Source organism: Octopus bimaculoides, chromosome 6 (assembly GCF_046866305.1).
Source record: "Octopus bimaculoides isolate indiv1 chromosome 6, ASM4686630v1, whole genome shotgun sequence".
NCBI classification, from domain to species: Eukaryota; Metazoa; Mollusca; class Cephalopoda; order Octopoda; family Octopodidae; genus Octopus; species Octopus bimaculoides.
Genome location: NC_142933.1, coordinates 68,502,078 through 68,523,673, shown reverse-complemented (window position 1 = coordinate 68,523,673; position 21,596 = coordinate 68,502,078). Strand labels below are relative to the sequence as shown.

Below are 21,596 nucleotides of genomic sequence, written 5' to 3'. Positions count from 1 at the left end.
TTTGTTTGTCCTTGTTTGTCCCCTCTATGTTTAGCCCCTTGTGGGCAATAAAGAAATTAGAAACACGTATCCTAGAGATGTCCGTTTATCTATTTAGAAGCCGTTTATTGCAAATTATGGTTATATATTTTGTTGTTAAGTTAATCAGAACTTTTCCAGGTTGGTTTGTTCCGTTCATATTTGCTCATTTGGGACTAAAATTTGAAACAATTCTGGAAATGTTTGTTTTGAAAAATATTAGTTTAAAAGACGACGTCGCCTTCAGCAATCGGCCAACCGGATAGGGAGGCGAGAGGTGATTTTGAGAAAAGAGTGGAATCTACTGCGAATGCTCCTCCTCTCTCTGTCTATGGGTATTACATACACATCACCGATTTATATTTTACTCTTTAAGTGGCGCTTATACATTCAAAGCTCCCTTTTCCAAGAGATCTTTATTTAGTTTTTAACATTGCAGTCTTCTCTCACTGTATTTGTGGAAATATACGTCACCAACAATATTCAGTTAATTGTGAACAAAGTTTTAAAATATAAACAGCTCTGTCATTCTTCGTTATGCTAACAAATATTCTGAATAAATGACATACATTTTCCACTACAGTTGGACGATATCCAGAAAGCATATACGAAACCATCCATTCGATAATTATCAATAAGATATATACTTGATTTGTTGTAGTTACAGTTATTGGTTAGCCCAAGGTTAGTACTAGTCAAATAGATCTACCATCGAAGATGTTCTGTCTCACCTATTTTATTTAGGTATTCCTTATTTAGGCTTGTATTATGCAATGTGACCTTCTCCTTTTAAGGTGGAAGAATGTAATTTGATGAACAGTGTAGAGGCTCCTTCATATGCTAGAAACAGCAGCCAGTGGAGGCGCGTGGCTTAGTGGTTAGGGTGTCAGCATCATGATCGTAAGGTTGTGGTTTCGATTCCTGGACCAGGCGATGCGTTGTGTTCTTGAGCAAAACACTTCATTTCACGTTGCTCAAAAAAAGGCGGCGAGCTGGCAGAAACGTTAGCACGCCGAGCGAAATGCTTAACGGTATTTCATTCATCGCTACGTTCTGAGTTCAAATTCCGCCGAGGTCGACTTTGCCTTTCATCCTTCCGGGGTCCATAAATTAAGTACCAGTTACGCACTGGGATCGATCTAATCGACCGAATCCCTTTGTCTGTCCTTGTTTGTCCCCTCTATGTTTAGCCCCATGTGGGCAATAAAGAAATAAAAAACAGCAGCCAAATCTCTCTCGAACCACATCCTTCCGTATTATGGAATGCATTGGATAATGCGGTCCTGGATTACATGTCCATAAGAAAAGTAGGAATGGTCACAGTTAAAATGCCTTTGATCATAGGCATGCTTGAACATGGTTAACCTGCAGTTAAGCGACAACTACAATAACAAAAATTACTGAGCAGTCTTGTGATCGAAGCCGTTTCACTTAGGGTATTTCATAATTTTTTTTACTGACGCAATCTCTCTAGGACTTATGCTTTCTTCCTTTTCTAAAACAACAGAGTGTAATTTGAAGGACAGTTGTTTGCTATTTCGAACAGGGTGATTGGCTGTATAGTAGTTCTCTTATTGGCTCGTAAGCATTCTGAGTACATCTTGTTTTTTAACCTGAGCTCAATCCTGATTGAACTAACCTATGATCAAATACAATCCAAATATGACCATCCAGTCTTTTTATTTCAGGCTTCATTATCCACTGTGATTATCATTTTTTCTAAAAACTGTGCGATGTAATTTCAAAGGATTTGTCTGCCATTTCCTGAAGATCAATGAACCTCACCACAAAAAGGATCAATCGTTAGTTCAGTAGATTTCAAAGACATTTTACAGTCTGTTAGTTGTAAGCTACCTCTTAACCTTCCTAATTTTTATATATATAAATATGTTCTAATCGCTACATCGTGTCATAGGCATGGGTTATGTAGCTAAGAAGCTCACTTCACAAAAACGTTGTTTTGGGGTTGTCATACTATGTAGCAGCTTACGCAAATATCTTCTACTACAGCCTCGGGCCGACCAATGCGTCATCCAAGATAAAATACAAAATAGCGGAAGTTTTATCCAAAGCAATCAAGACAAAATAGGCAAGAACAATACATAACAATAAAATATAAACATTAAAAGGTCCCCCATAAGGTGGAGAAATGCCTAAAGTAATTCGAGGGCGGGGGAAGCTCGCACGAAGTCCTAGGTTACACTAAATTACACAGTCTTTTCAAAAGCAAAAACAGCACCTCTAAGTTTCTTACATCTGTATACAATCATTTAATCAATATAGCTTTCACTAACCCTTCGTAAAATGTATTAGAGAGGATCACTTCACTTACCACCTACACAATCCTCTTTAAGTTGTATTTGAAAAAGTTGATGAATTCCTCAACAGAGAGGGGAAGAATATCCTGTCCACAAATTTTTCAGCCACATCCCACTCGAGACCCTTTTTCTCCGTAACCATCAAACAGAAAAAAAACTACTTCTATTCTAAACGACAGTGACCGCTCGATCTTCACGATAGATTCAACTGATAGCAGGATTCGTTCTACACGAGATAGCAACTGTTCGATAGAACTCGAGAAAGTTGGCAATCAATGAACACTGAACGAATATGCAGAACGATTTTGTTGTCCTCATAAAGAATAATAAGACAATAGAATTAAAAATCGATCGATAGTAATTTCCGACATCCAACCAATCAAAAAATAAATTATATAAAACGCAACAAAAGCTAAAGCATTTGATCTATCTATCTATCTATCTATCTATCTATCTATCTATCTATCTATCTATCTATCTATCTTTCTGTCTGTCTGTCTGTCTGTCTGTCTATCTATGCGTGTGTGTTTGTAAGTATACACACACACACACACACACATATATATATATATATATATATAGTCACAAAAATAAATGCGCCTATATATATGTATATATATATATACATATGTATACATACATACATACATACATACATACATACATATGTATGTATGCATGTCATGAATGTATGCAAAAATACTACATTTCATAAGAAGCAAATTTTCATTGGAAACAAATCTCGGATATAACTTCCCTTGGCAAACAGGACACAGTCGTGTGTCGATAAGCCAGCTGGAGGAGATGTCCTCCTGGGGCTAAAAGCAACAGTAACATCCACCCCTAGGGGTCAGCCACACTTAAGTGGCAATATACTACACTTTATCGTGCAGTTACTGTTAATACTTCATTTAGAGAATTAACATTGCTTGTTTTCATCTTTTCGATATCAGTGAAGAATTTCACTGGAAAAGAAGATATAAGATTGCCAGGTTTTTGTCTCTCTCACCAAGGTCAGCAGCTATCGGACGCCGACGAAGGGAAATAACCCTGAAATCCGGATACGTTCGTGCTGCAGATCGAGGTGAGAGGGATAACTTCCCTTGGCAAACAGGACACAGTCGTGTGTCGATAAGCCAGCTGGAGGAGATGTCCTCCTGGGGCTAAAAGCAACAGTAACATCCACCCCTAGGGGTCAGCCACACTTAAGTGGCAATATACTACACTTTATCGTGCAGTTACTGTTAATACTTCATTTAGAGAATTAACATCACGAATGTGTTTAACATTTTACACATAGCAAATTAAATAATAGGATAAGACGATGGTGTAGTAGTAGTAGTAGTAGCCGTAATAGTTATATTCATAGCAGCAGCAGCAGTAGCAGCAGCAGCAGCAGCAGCAGCAGCAGTAGTAGTAGTAGTGGTAGTAGCCGTAATAGTAGAAGTTGTAGTAGTAGTAGAAGTCGATTTAGATATCATTTTCGATAAAGTTATTAAAATAAGTTTTGTTAGCTTTCTATAACTTCAGCTAAAGATTATTGCCTGTATTATCATAATTGCTGTTATTGTTGTTATGAATATATATATATATATATATATATATATATATATATATATATATATATATATATAGTATATATATTTATATATATATTATATATATATTTATATATATATTATATATATTTATATATAGTATATATATATATTTATATATAGTATATATATATATTTATATATAGTATATATATATATTCATATATATATAGTATATATATATTTATATATATATATAGTATTTATATCTATATATATTTATATATATATATAGTATATATATTTATATATATATACATATATATAAATATATATACATATATATATACATATATATAAATATATATACATATATATATATGTATACATATACAGATGAATATATATATATATATATATATATATATATATATATATATATATATATATATATATATATATATATATACATACACACACACACACACACACACACACACACATATATATATATGAGAGAGAGACCCCCTTCGGTCATGAATGACCATGGGATTGCACCTAGAAAGTTACTCTCCCAGGCACAAGTTTGGGCAAGGTTGTTTGTGGAAGGCCAGCATACCAGCCTCTCCTCTCCACACTACTGATGTTATCCAAGGGAAAAGCAAAGGCCGATACAACTTGGCACTAGTGATGTCGCAACTCATTTCTACAGCTGAGTGAACTGGAGTAACGTGAAATAAAGTGTCTTGCAGTCCGGTCTGCGTATCGAACACACAACCTCATGATCGTAAGCTACCACGGAGCCATGCGCCTTCACTGTATGTATACACACACACACACACACACACACACACACACACACACACACACACACACACACACACGCATATATATATATATATATATATATATATATATATATATATATATATATATATATATATATATGAATGAATAATAATAATAGATGAGTGTACAAATACATATCACTTACAGCCGTTTCTACCACGAGGCTTCAGAATTTTCCAACCCATCCTCATTACGTCAGTGATATCCGGGAATGAACAAACATTGGACAGAGACTGGGTAATGGTTGAGCCTCAAGGCTTCTTCAGAGAGTACAAATGTTAGGAAACTGAATTTCCCACATGTTTGTTTCCTAACATTTGTACTCTCTGAAGAAGCCTGAGGTTCAACCATTAGCCAATCTCTGTCTAATGATTGTTTATCCCTGTATATCACTGACGTGATGAGGATGACTTGGAAGATTTTGAAGCCTCATGATAGAAACGGCCATAAGTGATTTGTGTCTGTACACTCATCTATTATTATTCATTCATGTCTCTCTCTCTCTCTCTCTCTCTCTCTCTCTCTCTCTCTCTCTCTCTCTCTCTCTCTCTCTCTCTCTCTCTCTCTCTCTCTCTCTCTATATATATATATATATATATATATATATATATATATATATATATATGTTTAGGTAATTTATTGACTGATCTCATTCGTTTACTTGTACCACTTAAACACATGTTTGCTATCATTTAATAAATAGATATAATGGAATGTTTGCTGGCTGATGTTTGTCGATTTTATATCCTCTCCATTTTCTTATTTGCCTTATATATATATATATATATATATATATATATATATATATCATAAGATTTTTAAACTTTTAAATTTTCATATTCAAAAGAGACAGAGACTTCAAATTCGATATATCGATTTATTCACCACTCTATGAAAACACGAAAGCTAACGATGTCCTAAAGACCTAATAATAGTTATGTATGTGTTTTTTCGTGTTTTGTTCGAAAGGTAACCACTCCTGAAGAAGTGCCAAACGTCTAAATCCAATGGACCAGTCACTGGATAAGTTTGGCACAGAAATGTTAACATAGAGTGGTGAATAAATCGATATATCGAATTTGAAGTCTCTGTCTCTTTTGAATATGAAAATTTAAAAGTTTAAAAATCTTATGATATAAATATAAACTGTGAGAACGACCCTTAAGGAATCTAATTAATGATCTCCTAAGGTAAGTTCTTATGCTATATTGGTAACGGTTGCTACATCCTCTGGAAAAAAATTATTATATATATATATATATATATATATATATATTATTGGCTAAACTGGCAATATGACCATCCCCAAGTACAACAACATATATATATATATATGTATACAAATGGGAAAAAAACGCAATAGAGGACATTAAAACATTCGGACAGATAGACGACACTAAGGCGGAAAGAGAAACAACAATTAGAAGGACAGGGGAAAAAAAGCCGGGTCATTCCTGGCTTTCTTTCCTCAGTTAAATTCCAGAAGTCATGACCATTTCGGGCTGTTACACTTGAAATGCTTCGATCTGGTTGTCCTCACAAAACTCTAAGCTAAGAGCATTAGACCCATTTGTAAGAAAGCTAGCGAATGTGTACGGCGACAAAGACAAAAAAAAAAACAAAAAAAAACATGGAGAACATGGTACACAGTTACGAATAAAAATAACAAGAAATAACAACAGGTGTCTTTCGATTGAGAACGAATGAAATTGAGCTGGCATGTATGAAGTGAAAGCCTAAAGGCAAGAACATAGGAGATGGACATAAGAGGTGATGGCGGTCGACAGTCAGGCCAAGAAAGAAAGATCATGGCTGGCCAGACACCGGTCACGTGGAAGGCGGAGAGATGGGTGGTGGGCAGCAGGATTGAAGGATTAGAAAAAAATATCAGAGATAAAAAGAAAGATACAGGGGAGATAAACGAGTGGGAAATAGTGGGAGTTGAAGAGAGGGCCAAGAAATGTGAGAGAAGAGAAGCGAGAAAAACGAAGAAAAATGAGAGGGGGAGGCGTCATATATATATATATATATATATATATATATATATATATATATATATATTTATTTATTTATATATATATATATATATATATTTATTTATATATATATATATATATATTTATTTATATATATATATATATATATATATATATATATATATATATATATATATATATATATATATATATATATATATATATATATATATATATATATATATGCATGCATTTAAATATGTGTGCGTGTGTGGTGTGTGGGTATGTGTGTGTATATGTATGTATACTACCTATAATACTTCTCACGTGTCTAAGAACTAGAGTACACACACACTCACTCACACAACACACACAACACACACATATGGGCGCGCGTGTAGATAGAAGAAAGAAAAATATTAATTTCGGTAATAAAAATATATTCTGACTTCCGCAGTTTATCAGCATTGACCATCCTTTTCTACGAGGTAGCTTCCACGTGATCTTTTGACGTGCTAGAAGTAGAAACCAAATTTCGCAAGAATTACATATTGTTTTCTTAAGTGGATGGGTCACGTACATTACATACCGTAGTCCTAGATATCTGAATAGAACAGGCGAGATGGTCATGACTAGAATACATTTGATTATAGCTCTTCCTCTCAATCGGAGCTAACTTAAGTCTAATACAATGACAATAATAATTATGGACAGAGACATATGTCTTCAGAAGTAATCTGATGTTGTTTAACTCTAAGCCTGTCCTAATCGAGCAGCTTACCTTTTACGTATGACCAAAGGCGTTCCGATCATGACGTCCCGTCTATTTTTGTTTTGGATGCCAATGAGTACATTGGTACATCGTTCAACATATAGTTTCCTTTACTTAAGATATTAGGGCGTCATTTGAGAGATATTTGATGGTTATTTCTAGCAGATTGATCATGAATCTGGAGGTTTCTTTTTCGGTTCGGAAAAATGTATTATTGTGTTAATATACACATTTGAAAAAAGCTATAGATTAAGATACAAGCGTGTTTAACATTTACAATGTACATAGGCGTAGGAGTGGCTGTGTGGTAAGTAGCTTGCTTACGAACCACATGGTTCCGGGTTCAGTCCCACTGCATGGTACCTTGGGCAAGTGTCTTCCACTATAGCCTCGGGCCGACCAAAGCCTTGTGAGTGGATTTGGTAGACGGAAACTGAAAGAAGCCCGTCGTATATATGTATATGTATATATGTATATATATGTATATATATATATATATATATGTATGTGTATATATATGTATATATATATATATATATATATATATATATATATATATATATATATATATATACATGTGTGTTTGTGTTTCTGCATCATAAGTAATTCAGAAAAACACCATATAGTTATATTATGCTAAGTACAATTATTTCGAGAGAAAGCAGGAGTGAATGGAAAAAAAGAAAGACAGAAAGTGAGAGAGAGAGAGAGAGAGAGAGAGAGATGGTGAGAGAGCGGGAGAGAGATGAGAAAGAGAAATTAAATTGTTCAAATTAACAGAATTTGTCCCGAAACTTAGAAATTTTAGAAACTTTTTGTGAAAATTTGTCATCCTATGTGACTCTTTTACTTGTTTTCTTGGAAGTGTTTAGTCGAGCAAATCAACTTCATCCCTTATCTATAAGTCTAGTACTTATTCTATCGTTCTTGTTTGCCGAACCACATTACATGGGTGCGAATAAAGTAATACCGATTATCGACTGACAGTGATAAAAAAAGACACACACGCCCCTCCCATATATATAATATATATATATATGTTATGGGTGTGGGTTAATAAATATACATACATACATATATATATATTTATGTATGTATGTATATATATATATATATATATATATATATATATATACATACCGTTATCTATCTATCTATCAATCAATCTATCTGTGCATGAGGGTGGATTATATATACATATACATATATACATATACATATATATATATATATATATATATATATATATATATATATATATATATGTATATCCATCCATGATTGGCTTTCACACAGTTTCCGCCAACCAAATTCACTCATAAAGCATTAGTGTTCAGTCTCACAGTGTGTGTAATTGAACCTGAAACCGCGTAGTTGCAAAGCGTACTTCTTAATCACAGCATTGTTTATATGAATACGCTGTAACATGTAGCAAAAACTGCGTAATATACTGAAAAGTTAATGTTGGTTACATATTTTGTTGTCTACTCATTCATACGACATATCTATTGTTATTAGGAAAATTTGGGTTTTACAGTATAGTATCATACGGTCACAGTTAATATCTTGAAGAAGCTGGTTGATAAATTATTTTATGAATGTCAGATGAATTACAAACAGTGCTAATTATGGTGATATTTCAATTTAGGATTTAATATTGCTACAAAATTTTTAACTAAAATGTTAGGGCCTAGGCCAATTTTTCCTTTCATTCTTTCAAGTTCAATAAAATAAAAGTATGGAGTCGATGTCATTGTCCATACCTTTCCTCTGAAAATTACTTATCTTCTGCCTAATGAAGTTGTTGTTGGCACTCCGTCGCTTACGACGTCGAGGGTTCCAGTTGATCCAATCAATGGAACAACCTGCTCGTGAAATTAACGTGCAAGTGGCTGAGCACTCCACAGACACGTGTACCCTTAACGTAGTTCTCGGGGAGATTCAGCGTGACACAGTGCGACAAGGCCGACCCTTTGAATTACAGGCACAACAGAAACAGGAAGTAAGAGTGAGAGAAAGTTGTGGTGGAAGAGTACAGCAGGGTTCGCCACCATCCACTGCCGGAGCCACGTGGAGCTTTTAGGTGTTTTCGCTCAATAAACACTCACAACGCCCGGTCTGGGAATCGAAACCGCGATCCTATGACCGCGAGCCCGCTGCCCTAACCACTGGGCCATTGCGCCTCCACGCCAAATGAAGAAACAAGTATATAAGTGAAATCGTTTCGTCACTTTACATTTTGAATTAAAATCCCGCCAATACAGCCTTGCCTTTCGTCCTTCCAGGTTCCACCAGTCCTAGCAGTCAAGAATTTTCCATCCATCCATCCATCCATCCATCCATCCATCCATCCTTCCTTATCTATCCAGACCCTTTTTCTAATAATTTGTGTACTTATGTCTATGTTAGAAATTATAATATAAGAAAACTCTAAACAAATTACCGTTTGAATATTGCTTTGTATTTGAATAGATATGGGTTTGTAAGCGTCTGATTATAAGTCTGTAGCTGTGATTATGTGTAGTTGATTTTGTACTCGCTGCAGCATTTGTTAGCAAATTGCTTCTCTTGTTTTTGGGCCGAGTTGCTTTGAATTGTTACAATGATGACCTGAATTAGAATACAATTCTTTACTGGATATCGCGTCGGTCTTTTCCTCTTTAGACGAACAATCATATTGGACTTCATGGCGCAGAGCTTTATTCATAGCTTTTCTCTCTATGCTTCCTCTCTCTTTTCTTTCACACACACATACGTATACCCAGACAGTGGGGGAAAACGAAGGAGAGAGAGAGAGAGAGAGAAGGAAAGAGAGAGTAAAGTAATACAGTTTGAGAGTAGGAATACTGTTTAGCCAGTTAAACGGCGAGGGAACATCTATGTGATACCATATCTGGTAGAAATAGCTGTCAATTCTCTCTTATATCACATAATCTTATTTTTAACAAGGAAGGACACATCGGCCAATGCAGTCATATAAATATATAAAGCAGAATTCATTGAAAGTGTCTGCTAATCTATCTATCTATCTATCTATCTATCTATCTATCTGTACTTATATATGTATGTCTGTATGTATGTATGTATGTATGTATGCAGGCATGCATGTATGTATGTATGTATGTATGTATGTATGTATGTATCTATCTATCTATCTATCTATCTATCTATCTATATATCTATCCTCATCTATCTGTCTGTCTGTCTGTCTGTCTTTGTGCCTAATCTGCACATTATAACTGTAGTTATTACTTTTGCTGTTTAGCTCCAAGTCAGCACTCACCCAACAAACCAAATAAAATCTTTCATGGATTTTTTTGTTCCGGCAGAGTGTACCTTGGACATCTGCATGCAACTTGCCAGTTTCTTTACGATTATAAAGAGTAATTTCAAAGTGATATGGCCGCTTATTCTCATAAATCGAGGGATAACGTCGAGGCTTTCTCGCTAGCTTCTATCGCTGCAAAAGGGCGTTTGAAAAAAATTACCATACATTTGATAACTTGGTCAAAATTGTGTATCTTACCGAGTCGTGTGTTTTATATGAGAAAAATTCCCCAAAGTCTTGCTTTTGACGATGAGCATCCAGTTTTTGGTACCCTTAACGTAATTCTCACTCAAATCCTTTGAATAACAAGCACGGTACACCAGCATGGCCGCCGCCCAATGACTGTAACAAGTAAAAGATAAGACCTAGTCTACCCACAGATAATGTACATGACTCCATGATATAAACACAATGCACTTGAGCTTATGTAAACAATATAAATGCTTTCTACATACATTTTTCGTTAGCAAATATTTGAATCTTTCGTTGTTTTATATTCATACAGGCGCCTTTCTTATCCCATATATCATTATGCTGGTGTTTGGCGGCTTACCATTATTCTACATGGAACTGGCACTGGGCCAGTATCAGCGTTGCGGTTGCTTTACAGTCTGGAATAGAATATGTCCAATGTTCAAAGGTTGGTGAAAATATATTTTACTACAATAATTATTTATTTGATCTGACTAAACACAGTACCTAAATGCTATTAACACATGAGATATACCTCAGCTGAATCGACCTATTTCTGGTATTCTATATCATGGGGTAGCTGCAGTCGGCGTAGTGACAGTCACAACATTATCTGCAGGTACTCCATGGCTGACCACTAGACGAGGGATCTAATAATTGCATCATTTCACCATGGTCAACATAACTGACTTAGGTAATATTATGGAATACAGTCTAAAATTAACTGATGTACAAAAGCCGTAGTATCTTGACTGTGTATGATTTAAGCATCATTAATTACGATTCTGCAAAGAAAAAAAAATATTTGAGGATAAAAAATTTCGTTGCCCCTTCTACTAGTAATTTTTTTGCTTTTGACATTTCGTTTTTGATTTTTTTTCAGATTTAGGCTTTTAAACATAAAATTATTATTGTTATTATTAAGATAAATCTAAATTTAATTTCTTTCCATTTTTTTTTGTTTTCTCCTTCATTTTCATTACTACATTTTTGTATATTTTTTCCTTTTTCTGTATTTTTATTCTTTACAAATTTACTATTTTTTTTTTAAATATTGGAGATTACTATGAAATAAATAGGAACAAACTCGTCACTAAATTTGTGAAAATTTTATTTTTTGTGTAATCGCAATTTGCTATGTATAAATAAATGCAAATTCGAAAAACTGTTTTCGAAAACGTCAAAACTGAAAAGATTACAAAAAGGAAGCGTATAAAAACAAAAATAAAATAAAGAAACAAAATTAAAATTTAAATTAGAAATATTCTTAATGGTAGACTCTTCATCTCAGATGTCTAAAACATAAATGGGAAAAAGATTTCAAAGGAAAACGAGGGCAAAACTGTAAAAAGGAGGGAAGAATCCTTCTTCCTTTTTATGTTTTTTCCAACAGAAATATTTTTAATTTGAAGAATTTATATTAAGTTCAGTTCTTCCAATGAGCTTGACAAAAACAGAAGCACAAAGAACGGAACCTTACTCTCAGTTGCATTACTCTAAGTAGGAATTCATTTGCTGAATACATTAGCTGAATGTAAATGTGCATTTGCTGAGAGGAGAACATGGGAACCAAACCTAAATACTATAATATTTACTTTCTCAAAAGTAGCATATCCGAAGCTTTATATGGAAATTTGTAATAATAAAATTAATTGAAGGCTTGAAGAATAGTATAGACATATACTTGAAAACTGTTTATTTTTTTCTGACTAAGAATAACGGCTCACTGTTTTTAAAAGATTGGAAATGAAAGTTTTGGACATGTATAACATTTCTAAGGGTGTTAGTGATATAAATTGGAGATAGAATTACTTCAGGTGGAAATCAAAATCGTATCCTAGAGGCGGCATATGGGAACACTTCCTTTTATTTTACTATGCATGCAACTAAGTTTGAAAGTACTGGAAATATTTCAGCCTTTACATAGAATTACATTGCACTGTACAATATGACGCTACAATACACTTTTAGATAAATAGGTCAATGTCTACCGCAGGAAGCTAAACCGCTTACGTTTGTTGACTTCACAGTATTGTAAATATAAAACACTAAAGAAGAAAAACTTGTAGCATTATCAGATTGATGAAGAGATGAACTCTCAGCAAGCCAGACCGCAACACCGTTTCACTCAACAATTAAATTCAATTCGTTTACAATCTTAACACTCTTAGGGAAGGTAATAAGGTCACATTTCCTCTGTCTCTCTCTTTCCCTCTCTCTCTCTCTCTCTCTCTCTCTCTCTCTTTCCCTCTCTCTCTCTCTCTCTTTCCCTCTTCTCCCTCTCTTCCCCCCTCTCTCTCTCTCTCTTTCCCTCTCTATCTCTCTTTCCCTCTCTATCTCTCTTTCCCTCTCTATCTCTCTTTCCCTCTCTATCTCTCTTTCCCTCTTCTCTCTCTCTTTCCCTCTCTCTCTCTTTCCCCTCTCTCTCTTTCCCTCTCTCTCTCTCTCTTTCCCTCTTCTCTCTCTCTTTCCCTCTCTCTCTCTCTCTTTCCCTCTCTCTCTTTCCCTCTTCTCTCTCTCTCTTTCCCTCTCTCTCTCTCTCTTTCCCTCTCTCTCTCCCCCCCTCTCTCTCTTTCCCTATCTCTCTCTCGCTCTCTCTCTCTTTCCCTCTCTCTCTTTCCCTCTCTTTCCCCCCTCTCTCTCTTTCCCCCTCTCTCTCTTTCCCTCTCTCTCTCTTTCCCTCTCTCTCTCTCTTCCCCCTCTCTCTCTCTTTCCCTCTCCCTCTTTTCCTCTCTCTCTCTATTTAACGTCTATATTCTTGTAAACTGTTTATATATATATATATATATATATATATATATATATATTGGAATAGGCTGAAGGTAATTATTCTTTCTTGAGTTGAGAGACATAATCAACAGAATCTGCGTTAGCATATTTATATTTTTCATCGACTTCCCCGAGGAAGGGAAAGTAAATCAACCTGGCTTGGCATGACTTAAAACAGAGGAGAAAGAAATGAAAATCCCAACACTTGTGTTGCCATCTTGGCCATTCTATCGATGCGTGGCCCTTACAACCTGTTTATAAGGAAACACTAACGATGTATGAGGCATGAGAATCAACAGACATTTTTCCACTGAGTTATTATGACTCCTAACTACCGATAGATACAACAATGTCTCTTTTGAATATAAAAACACTAAATTTAGTGACTATAACTGGATACGAACTTTGAGTGTGATACTTCTCAACCAGTTCAATCTAATAATTCGAATCATGAAAAGAAAAACGTTTGTGCCAGCAAGTTTCCGTTAACGACTAGAGAATCATTTCAGTTTTTTTCATACTTTTCAGAAAGTCTAAATATCTCAACTTCAGTTTTAATATTGATGCATCATTTTTATAAGTTGTGATTCCACTTTAAGATGTCAAGTTATGATTCTGGGGTACAATCAAGTGATCTATTCTTTTGTAGTAGAAATTTTCTATAATTAGATAAAAAAATATTTTACAAGAATGAATGTTTAGTGTATTGAATCGCTTAAGTTTATGTTCGCTAGCTTGCGAACAGGTTTTGACAACTCGCATTTATATCGGGCAACGACTTTATTTTGTGTGTTCTGATCAGCGTTACTTCACTCTTAATAATTCAGTCAAAATAGCTACAACTAGGTAGTTACCATTAAAAGATGAGTTCAGTTTTTTTAATGTAAATCTGTTTTTATGGTCGCTATAGAGGATAAGTATTTTCTAGTTTCTAAGAGTACAGATGTGTTGCTTCCATGGGTCTTGGAGAAAGCAAGGAAGAAACTACTGCTGCTGTACTCCCACTTTTTTTTATAAATCCATAAATGTAAAGGACAGCTTCAAGGCTACCGGCACTACTACTATTATTATTGAAGCATATTTATGATAAATTTATTCAGCCTCTGCAGTCTTGCTACTCTCTTCCACTTTCGTTAAACACAACAAAAGGCAACGTCCCTCTTTAACCTCATATTTCTCTTCAAGTAACAGTTTGGCCAGAGAGAGAAATATCTGTCTTCAAGCCGTTTTGAAAGAGTCTACCACATAACTTCTTTCGCTCAGGAAGACTAACTACTCTTCTCTGCAAAAGAAAAACGAATCTTTCATTTTTCCTTCTAGACTCGACTTAAAACCAGAATCGTTCAACACGCAACAGCAATTATTCAACATAAGCCACCATAAGCCTCGTTGCTAAAGCTTTCAGATTTGCTTCTCTAATTTTTGCTTGTAGCAAAACCCATCACCTATTATTGATGATGGACCCCGTCAATTCCCGTTTATCTAATTCGATAATCTTCTCCCTAAAATCCTTTCGCTTTTGAAAGGATGTCTTAATCTCTAAATAACCACACCCCTTTCGAAAGTCGATCCGAAACTAATCGAAACCGCCGCCGACTAAGCGTACTGCTGGTATCCCGGTAAAAACTTTAAGGACGACCGAGATGACCCTTTGCGATTTGACAAGGTCCACTTTAGCGCATTAGGGAAATCTAGGCGAAATCTGTCTGAACGTTGGAAGTCCTGAACAGGTTTACGAAGCTTTTGCACATGTAGGACCCAAGGTGATTTTGTTCGGGTAAAAAGTGCGTCTTATATGCCATCAAATAAGGTCCTTAATAATTTACCATTTCCGTGTTAAGGTAGCATGATGATAAGGCAAAAAGTAATCTGGTAGGATGAACTGAGAACGTAAAAGTGTGTCTTAGACGCCATCAAATACTGTGCTTAATTTACCATTTCTCTGGGTGGGGTAGAATGAAGGTAAGACAAAAAGTAAATCTAACAGGGTTTGAACTCAGAATTCAGAATGCACGAAGCAAGATATTTTGTTCAACTCTCTATCAATTTCATCATCTGTTACTGCTACAGCAATAGAAATAACGATAGTAACAACAAGAACAACAAAAATGAAAAGATTGTTGATGGCTGAGAGGAAATAACTAGTTTTTCACGCTGTATTGAATGCGGTGTTTGATGACATGATCCCTGTTGGCTTGCCTCAGTTTCTCGCAACCACCACCATCATCATCTCCACCACCAGCATTACTTCATTCTTTCTCTCCGACTATCTCTATTAACATCAGCATCTTTAGCACCCTCATTCCTACCACCACCACCACCACCACTGCCTCTAACAACTCTATAAGCAGTAATACGTATGCCATTACAATTACCGTTGCCATTAATCAAAACCTTCTTCTCTTCAATAGGGTGGATCTACATTTAAATACGTTTTTCCGCTATCACGTGAAATTGCCTTAATCAATGTTCTACTTTCATTTTATTTCTACTACTACTACTACTACTACTACTACTACTACTACTACTATCTGTTCAAACTCAGTCTGTCAACGCCCACTTCTACCACTTTAGCGTAACACGCACACGGCTGCCACTTTCTGAAAACTCCAGACTCCATATAGGAAAATTGAATGAATGAAATATAATAATAATAATAATAATAATAATAATAATAATGATTAAACAAAAAATAGAGCCACGCCCACTTCCACCATATGAAAACCGACTGCTACTGCAACAATCACACTTCTTTAAGTTATTATTTTCTCTAATTCAAGGATGATATTAGGATGTTGAATGAGATATACATATTTATATGGAAGATAAAAGAGCCACGCCCATATTCATTAACAACGTTTGACAATGAGAGGTTTAAAAATTCCCGTGCTCTTCAATGCAAATATGCATCAAGTTGAATATTTCATAAACGATCAATCGACCAATGAAAATTGCGGAGAAGTGAATCTAAATTAATGTGACAGACTGGGTGGAGCTAAACAATGGATTGATACGTTAAATCTTCTATCTTGTTTAAATTTTCTTTTCCTTATCCATTTTTTTTTTAGTTTTATCTTTATATGATTTTATTTTTTAATTTTTATTCTCGCTTATCGAAGAATTTGATGAAAAATTCTTATTCTCTAGTAATTGGTAATGATCCACTATAATATTAGGTGGGCTTTATTTCATCACTTTCATTGGTTCCAACCATTTCCGAACGTTAATTGCCTTCTCAGAACGGAATATTGATGCGGAAATTTCAAGACGTTTTCTGTTAGCAAAAATATATAAAACCAACAATGCTTTCTGACCGATGTTGAGTTCTTTTGGTTTTCTCTTTTTTTCACATATTTTATTTATTTGGTTATTTTTTTTATCGATTTCTTTTTACTTATTTAGAATTTTCTGTTGTTGTTTTTTTTTTTTATTTCAGTTTGATTTATTTGCGAATTTGTTTCTCTTTTCAATTTTTCGATATATTCTTCGACAACACCGTCAAAAGTCTGAACCACAATACTTTTGCATATATTCCGTTTGCACTGTGACTTTATACAAGACGCGTATACACACACACACACACACACACACACACACACACACACACACACACACACACACACACACACACACACACACACACACACACACACACACACACACACACACAAAACAATTACAACGAGTACGGAGACTGGCACATTTTAAAAATTTAACAATTAATTATACCGCATAATTAGTTACTTAATCAGTAGTGGTACCCGCCTAGATAATGTATCCCTGTATACGCATCATATAATGTGCGTGTGTTTGTGCGTGTGTGTGTGTGTGTGTGTGTGTGTGTGTGAGCGCGCGCGTATGAAGTATGCTTTATATATATATGTGTGTATGAGAAGGTTGTTCCGAAATTAATGCAAAAGAATGGTTCAAACATTTTTATTAACAGACACAAGCCGTTTAAATTGCACACGTTGGTAGGGCAACTCTTCAATGATAGTAACTCTTCTTCCTACTCTTCTCCATTGAAAGCAAATAAAAAATTTCAAACAGAATCTACGTGCCTTCATTAAGTTATTGACGAAGGATAAGTGCAAGCTGTACGATATTCACAGAAGATTACATGTTGTTTACGGAGATGACACAATTGACAAGATCAATATATACAAATAGATGAGGAAGTTCAAAGAAGGAGAAACCAACTTGGAAAAAACAAAAACAAAAAAAACATTCTGTGAGAGACCATCAAATGCTACTCTAGACATGAATCTCAAACGAATAAACGAATGGTCAAACGTATCCATAGTTCGTGGGTTTGCCGCACAATTCGACCATAGTTACAATACATTAAAGAAAATGGTGTAAGACTTTGGGTATTAGAGAACGTACACAAAGTAAGTATCTCGGCAGTTTATAATCGATTTGAAGGGGGAAAGAGTGATAATCTATTTTGATCTATCAGACGCGTTTGAAGCCAATGAAGACACTTTTTATGATCTGAAAAATGAAAAATGATATGAAAAATGGCTGAATTTTTATGATGCAAAAACGAAGGCCCAGTTTATGGAATGGCGTTATACATCTTCCCTGAGGCTTAAGAAGTTTGAGAACTAACGATCAGCATAAAATGTCATTGTGACTGTTCTTTCTTTTTTCAGAACCTAGTTACGTCGGGAACAGCAAAGGGTGCAATGAGACACTCAGAAAATTAGGAGGAACGGACTGAATAAGAATTTTTAAACAATCTATATTCACCATGACAACGAGTGACCATCCAAAGTTTTAGCAACTAATCAAGCAGTCAGCAAATTAGGCTAGTCAGAAGACCCATCCCCCGTTAAACTCGACGCTGACATCCTCCGACATCGGGGAGTAAGATTTGAAGACACAGATGTAATGGAAGTGATTGTTAAGATATGAGCGCAACAATTCACGTCTGGATCTTTTAGAGAATTCAAGAGTTACGAAGGTCGGCTGAAAAGTTCATAGGCCGATCGAGGTACTCTCGTGGAATGTGACCAAATGAGGTTTATTTTCCAGTATAGTCTCCCTTGCAGTTTACATACTTCTTCCATCGGTGTTTCAGTACTTCGATCACATTGGAGAAGAATCTTTCATCCTGTCACTCAAAGAAATCCTCGATAGCAGGTGTAACGACATCACGACACCGATACTGGTTCCCAGTTAAGTATTTTACCGTGTTGAGAAACAGATAATAGTTAGAATGGGGCCAAATCAGGAGAATAGGAAAGGTAGGCAACCAATTCAAAACCACAGTCACGCACAGCAGCCATTGAAACCAAGGACTGGTGTACTGATTAAACAAGTCCTCTTTTGTCAGTTTTCTGGGTGTTTGGTTTTGATAGCCCTTTGTAACTGTCTCAGCAAGTTGGCATAGTACTCTCCATTGATGATGTGCTCTTTTCAAAATAGTCAATAAACACAATGCCTTTTGCATCCCAAAAGACTGAGGCCGTCATCTTCCTTGCAGACGAACGACCTTTGCTTTCCTTAAAGCAGGCGAGTAGGGGTGTTTCCATTTCATGGACTGTTTCTTTGCATCTGGTTTAAAGTGATGAACTCAAGACTTATCTTGGGTGAGGAAAAGTTCAAGGAAGCCAGCTGGATCTGCCTTAAACAATGTCAAATTTTCTTGTGATGTGATCAGCCTGATACGCTTTTGACCAGGCATCAGATGACGTGGCACTCATCGAGCAGAAACCTTCGCCTTGACAAGTTCATTGTGCAGAATATTCTCAACCCTCTCATGAGATACGTCAATAGCATTAGTTATTTGATTTATAGTCAAGCGTCTGTCTTCTATCACCATGTGGTGAACACGATCAATGTTTTCCTCGGTAGTGGCAGTTGCAGGACGTCCATGTCTCGGGTTACCTTCAAGACTCTCCTTTCCCCTCCTAAATTCAGCTGCCCGCTTTTGCACTGTTAATAAAGCTGGAACGTCATCTCCTAATGTAGCAACCTTGTCAGCATATCCTTGGAAGCTAAACCGTTTTTCTGCAGATACTTGATAACACCACAACGCCAAATTTTGCCCATTTACAACAGAAGTCGCTGCTTGTTACTTTTGAAGTCTTATATGAATAGTCAAATCTGACTTAACCTGGAAAGAGACAGTACAGTTATTAATAAGTAGAGTTGAAATTAATTCATGGAAGATTTCATAGCACTAGTTTTATTCTTTCATAGTCACCCTGTGGACTTTTCAGACCACTCTTGTAGATTCAACGTTAGTGCCAATACATATATTTTTATTGGAGATTATGTCGAGCTGTACATTTTTATGTAGGAAAAATTAGTCTTGCAATATGTGCAGTTTGTAAGATCTATGTCAGGTTATAAATATAGGTATGCCCATTTTGCATTACACACACACACCTACAAGTATGTAAGCATAAACATGTACATTTATACATACATACACACGTTGGCACTCCGTCGGTTACGACGACGAGGGTTCCTGTTGATCCGATCAACGGAACAGCCTGCTCGTGAAATTAACGTGCAAGTGGCTGAGCATTCCACAGACACGTGTACCCTTAATGTAGTTCTCGGGGAGATTCAGCGTGATACAGAGTGTGACAGGGCTGACCCTTCGAAATACAGGTACAACAGAAACAGGAAGAAAGATTGAGAGAAAGTTGTGGTGAAAGAGTACAGCAGGGTTCGCCACCATCCCCTGCCGTTGCCTCGTGGAGCTTTAGGCGTTTGCGCTCAATAAACACTCACAACGCCCGGTCTGGGAATCGAAACCGCGATCTTATGACCGCGAGTCCGCTGCACTAACCGCTGGGCCATTGCGCCTCCACATACATACACACACGCACACACACACACACACACACACACAAACAAACACACACACACACACACACACAAACACACATATACGCACACACATATACATACATACATACATACATACATATACATACATGCACATGTTTAGGCATGCAACTAAATGCATGAGAATACATATATAAAATAAAACATACAAATCTGCACGTGCACTGAATCCAAATATTGCACATAGACACGAACATGCACAAATACCTTGTTGATGTTTAAAATTCCCACCACGTAACGTTGGATATCGGTTTAGAAATCGGGTCTTTTTCTATTGGTGAGAAATCTTGAAATAAAACTAAAGAATATACATACATAGTAGAGTTCAAGAGATATAATCTCTTGGGCACTACTAAGTGTATTCTATACGGAGAATTCTGATTCTCATCTATTGACTATATACATACATTCATACATATTCATTATTTATAATGTACAATGCACACACACACACACACACACACACACACACACACACACACACACACACACACACACACACACACACACACACACACACATACATATATATATGTATATATATATATATATATATATATATATATATATATATATATATATATATATATATATATGTATATATATATATATATGTAAGTATATATATATGTATGTATATATATATATGTAAGTATATATATATGTATGTATATATATATGTATGTATGTTAGAAATAGAAAACAAAATTAAACTCTCCCATGAAAAGGAGAGAGCAGAGGAGAAGAGAGCAGTAGAAAGCATAAAAACAAACCCCAAGGCTTTCTATAGATTTGCAAAGGAGACTGCTACGGTGCAGTATAAGATAGGACCCCTATTCCTGCCTAATGGCTCACTGACTGCAGATCCCACATGGATAAGTGAAGTGCTCAGTACACAATTCAAGAGTGTCTTCACCTCTCCTCTGAGTCACATGCAGATAAAGAACCCAGCTGATTTCTTTGACAATAGCA

The 21,596-nt window shown here is 35.6% G+C and overlaps 1 protein-coding gene across 1 annotated transcript in view; it reads left to right on the top strand.

Moving 5' to 3' along the window:
- LOC106881266 (sodium-dependent serotonin transporter) overlaps positions 1 to 21,596 on the top strand; it is a 150,967-nt gene that overhangs the window by 65,848 nt on the left and 63,523 nt on the right. The window contains exon 3 of the mRNA XM_089354025.1: positions 11,305 to 11,439. Coding sequence (XP_089210151.1) covers positions 11,305 to 11,439 — 135 coding nt within the window. The remainder of the gene's footprint in view (positions 1 to 11,304; positions 11,440 to 21,596) is intronic.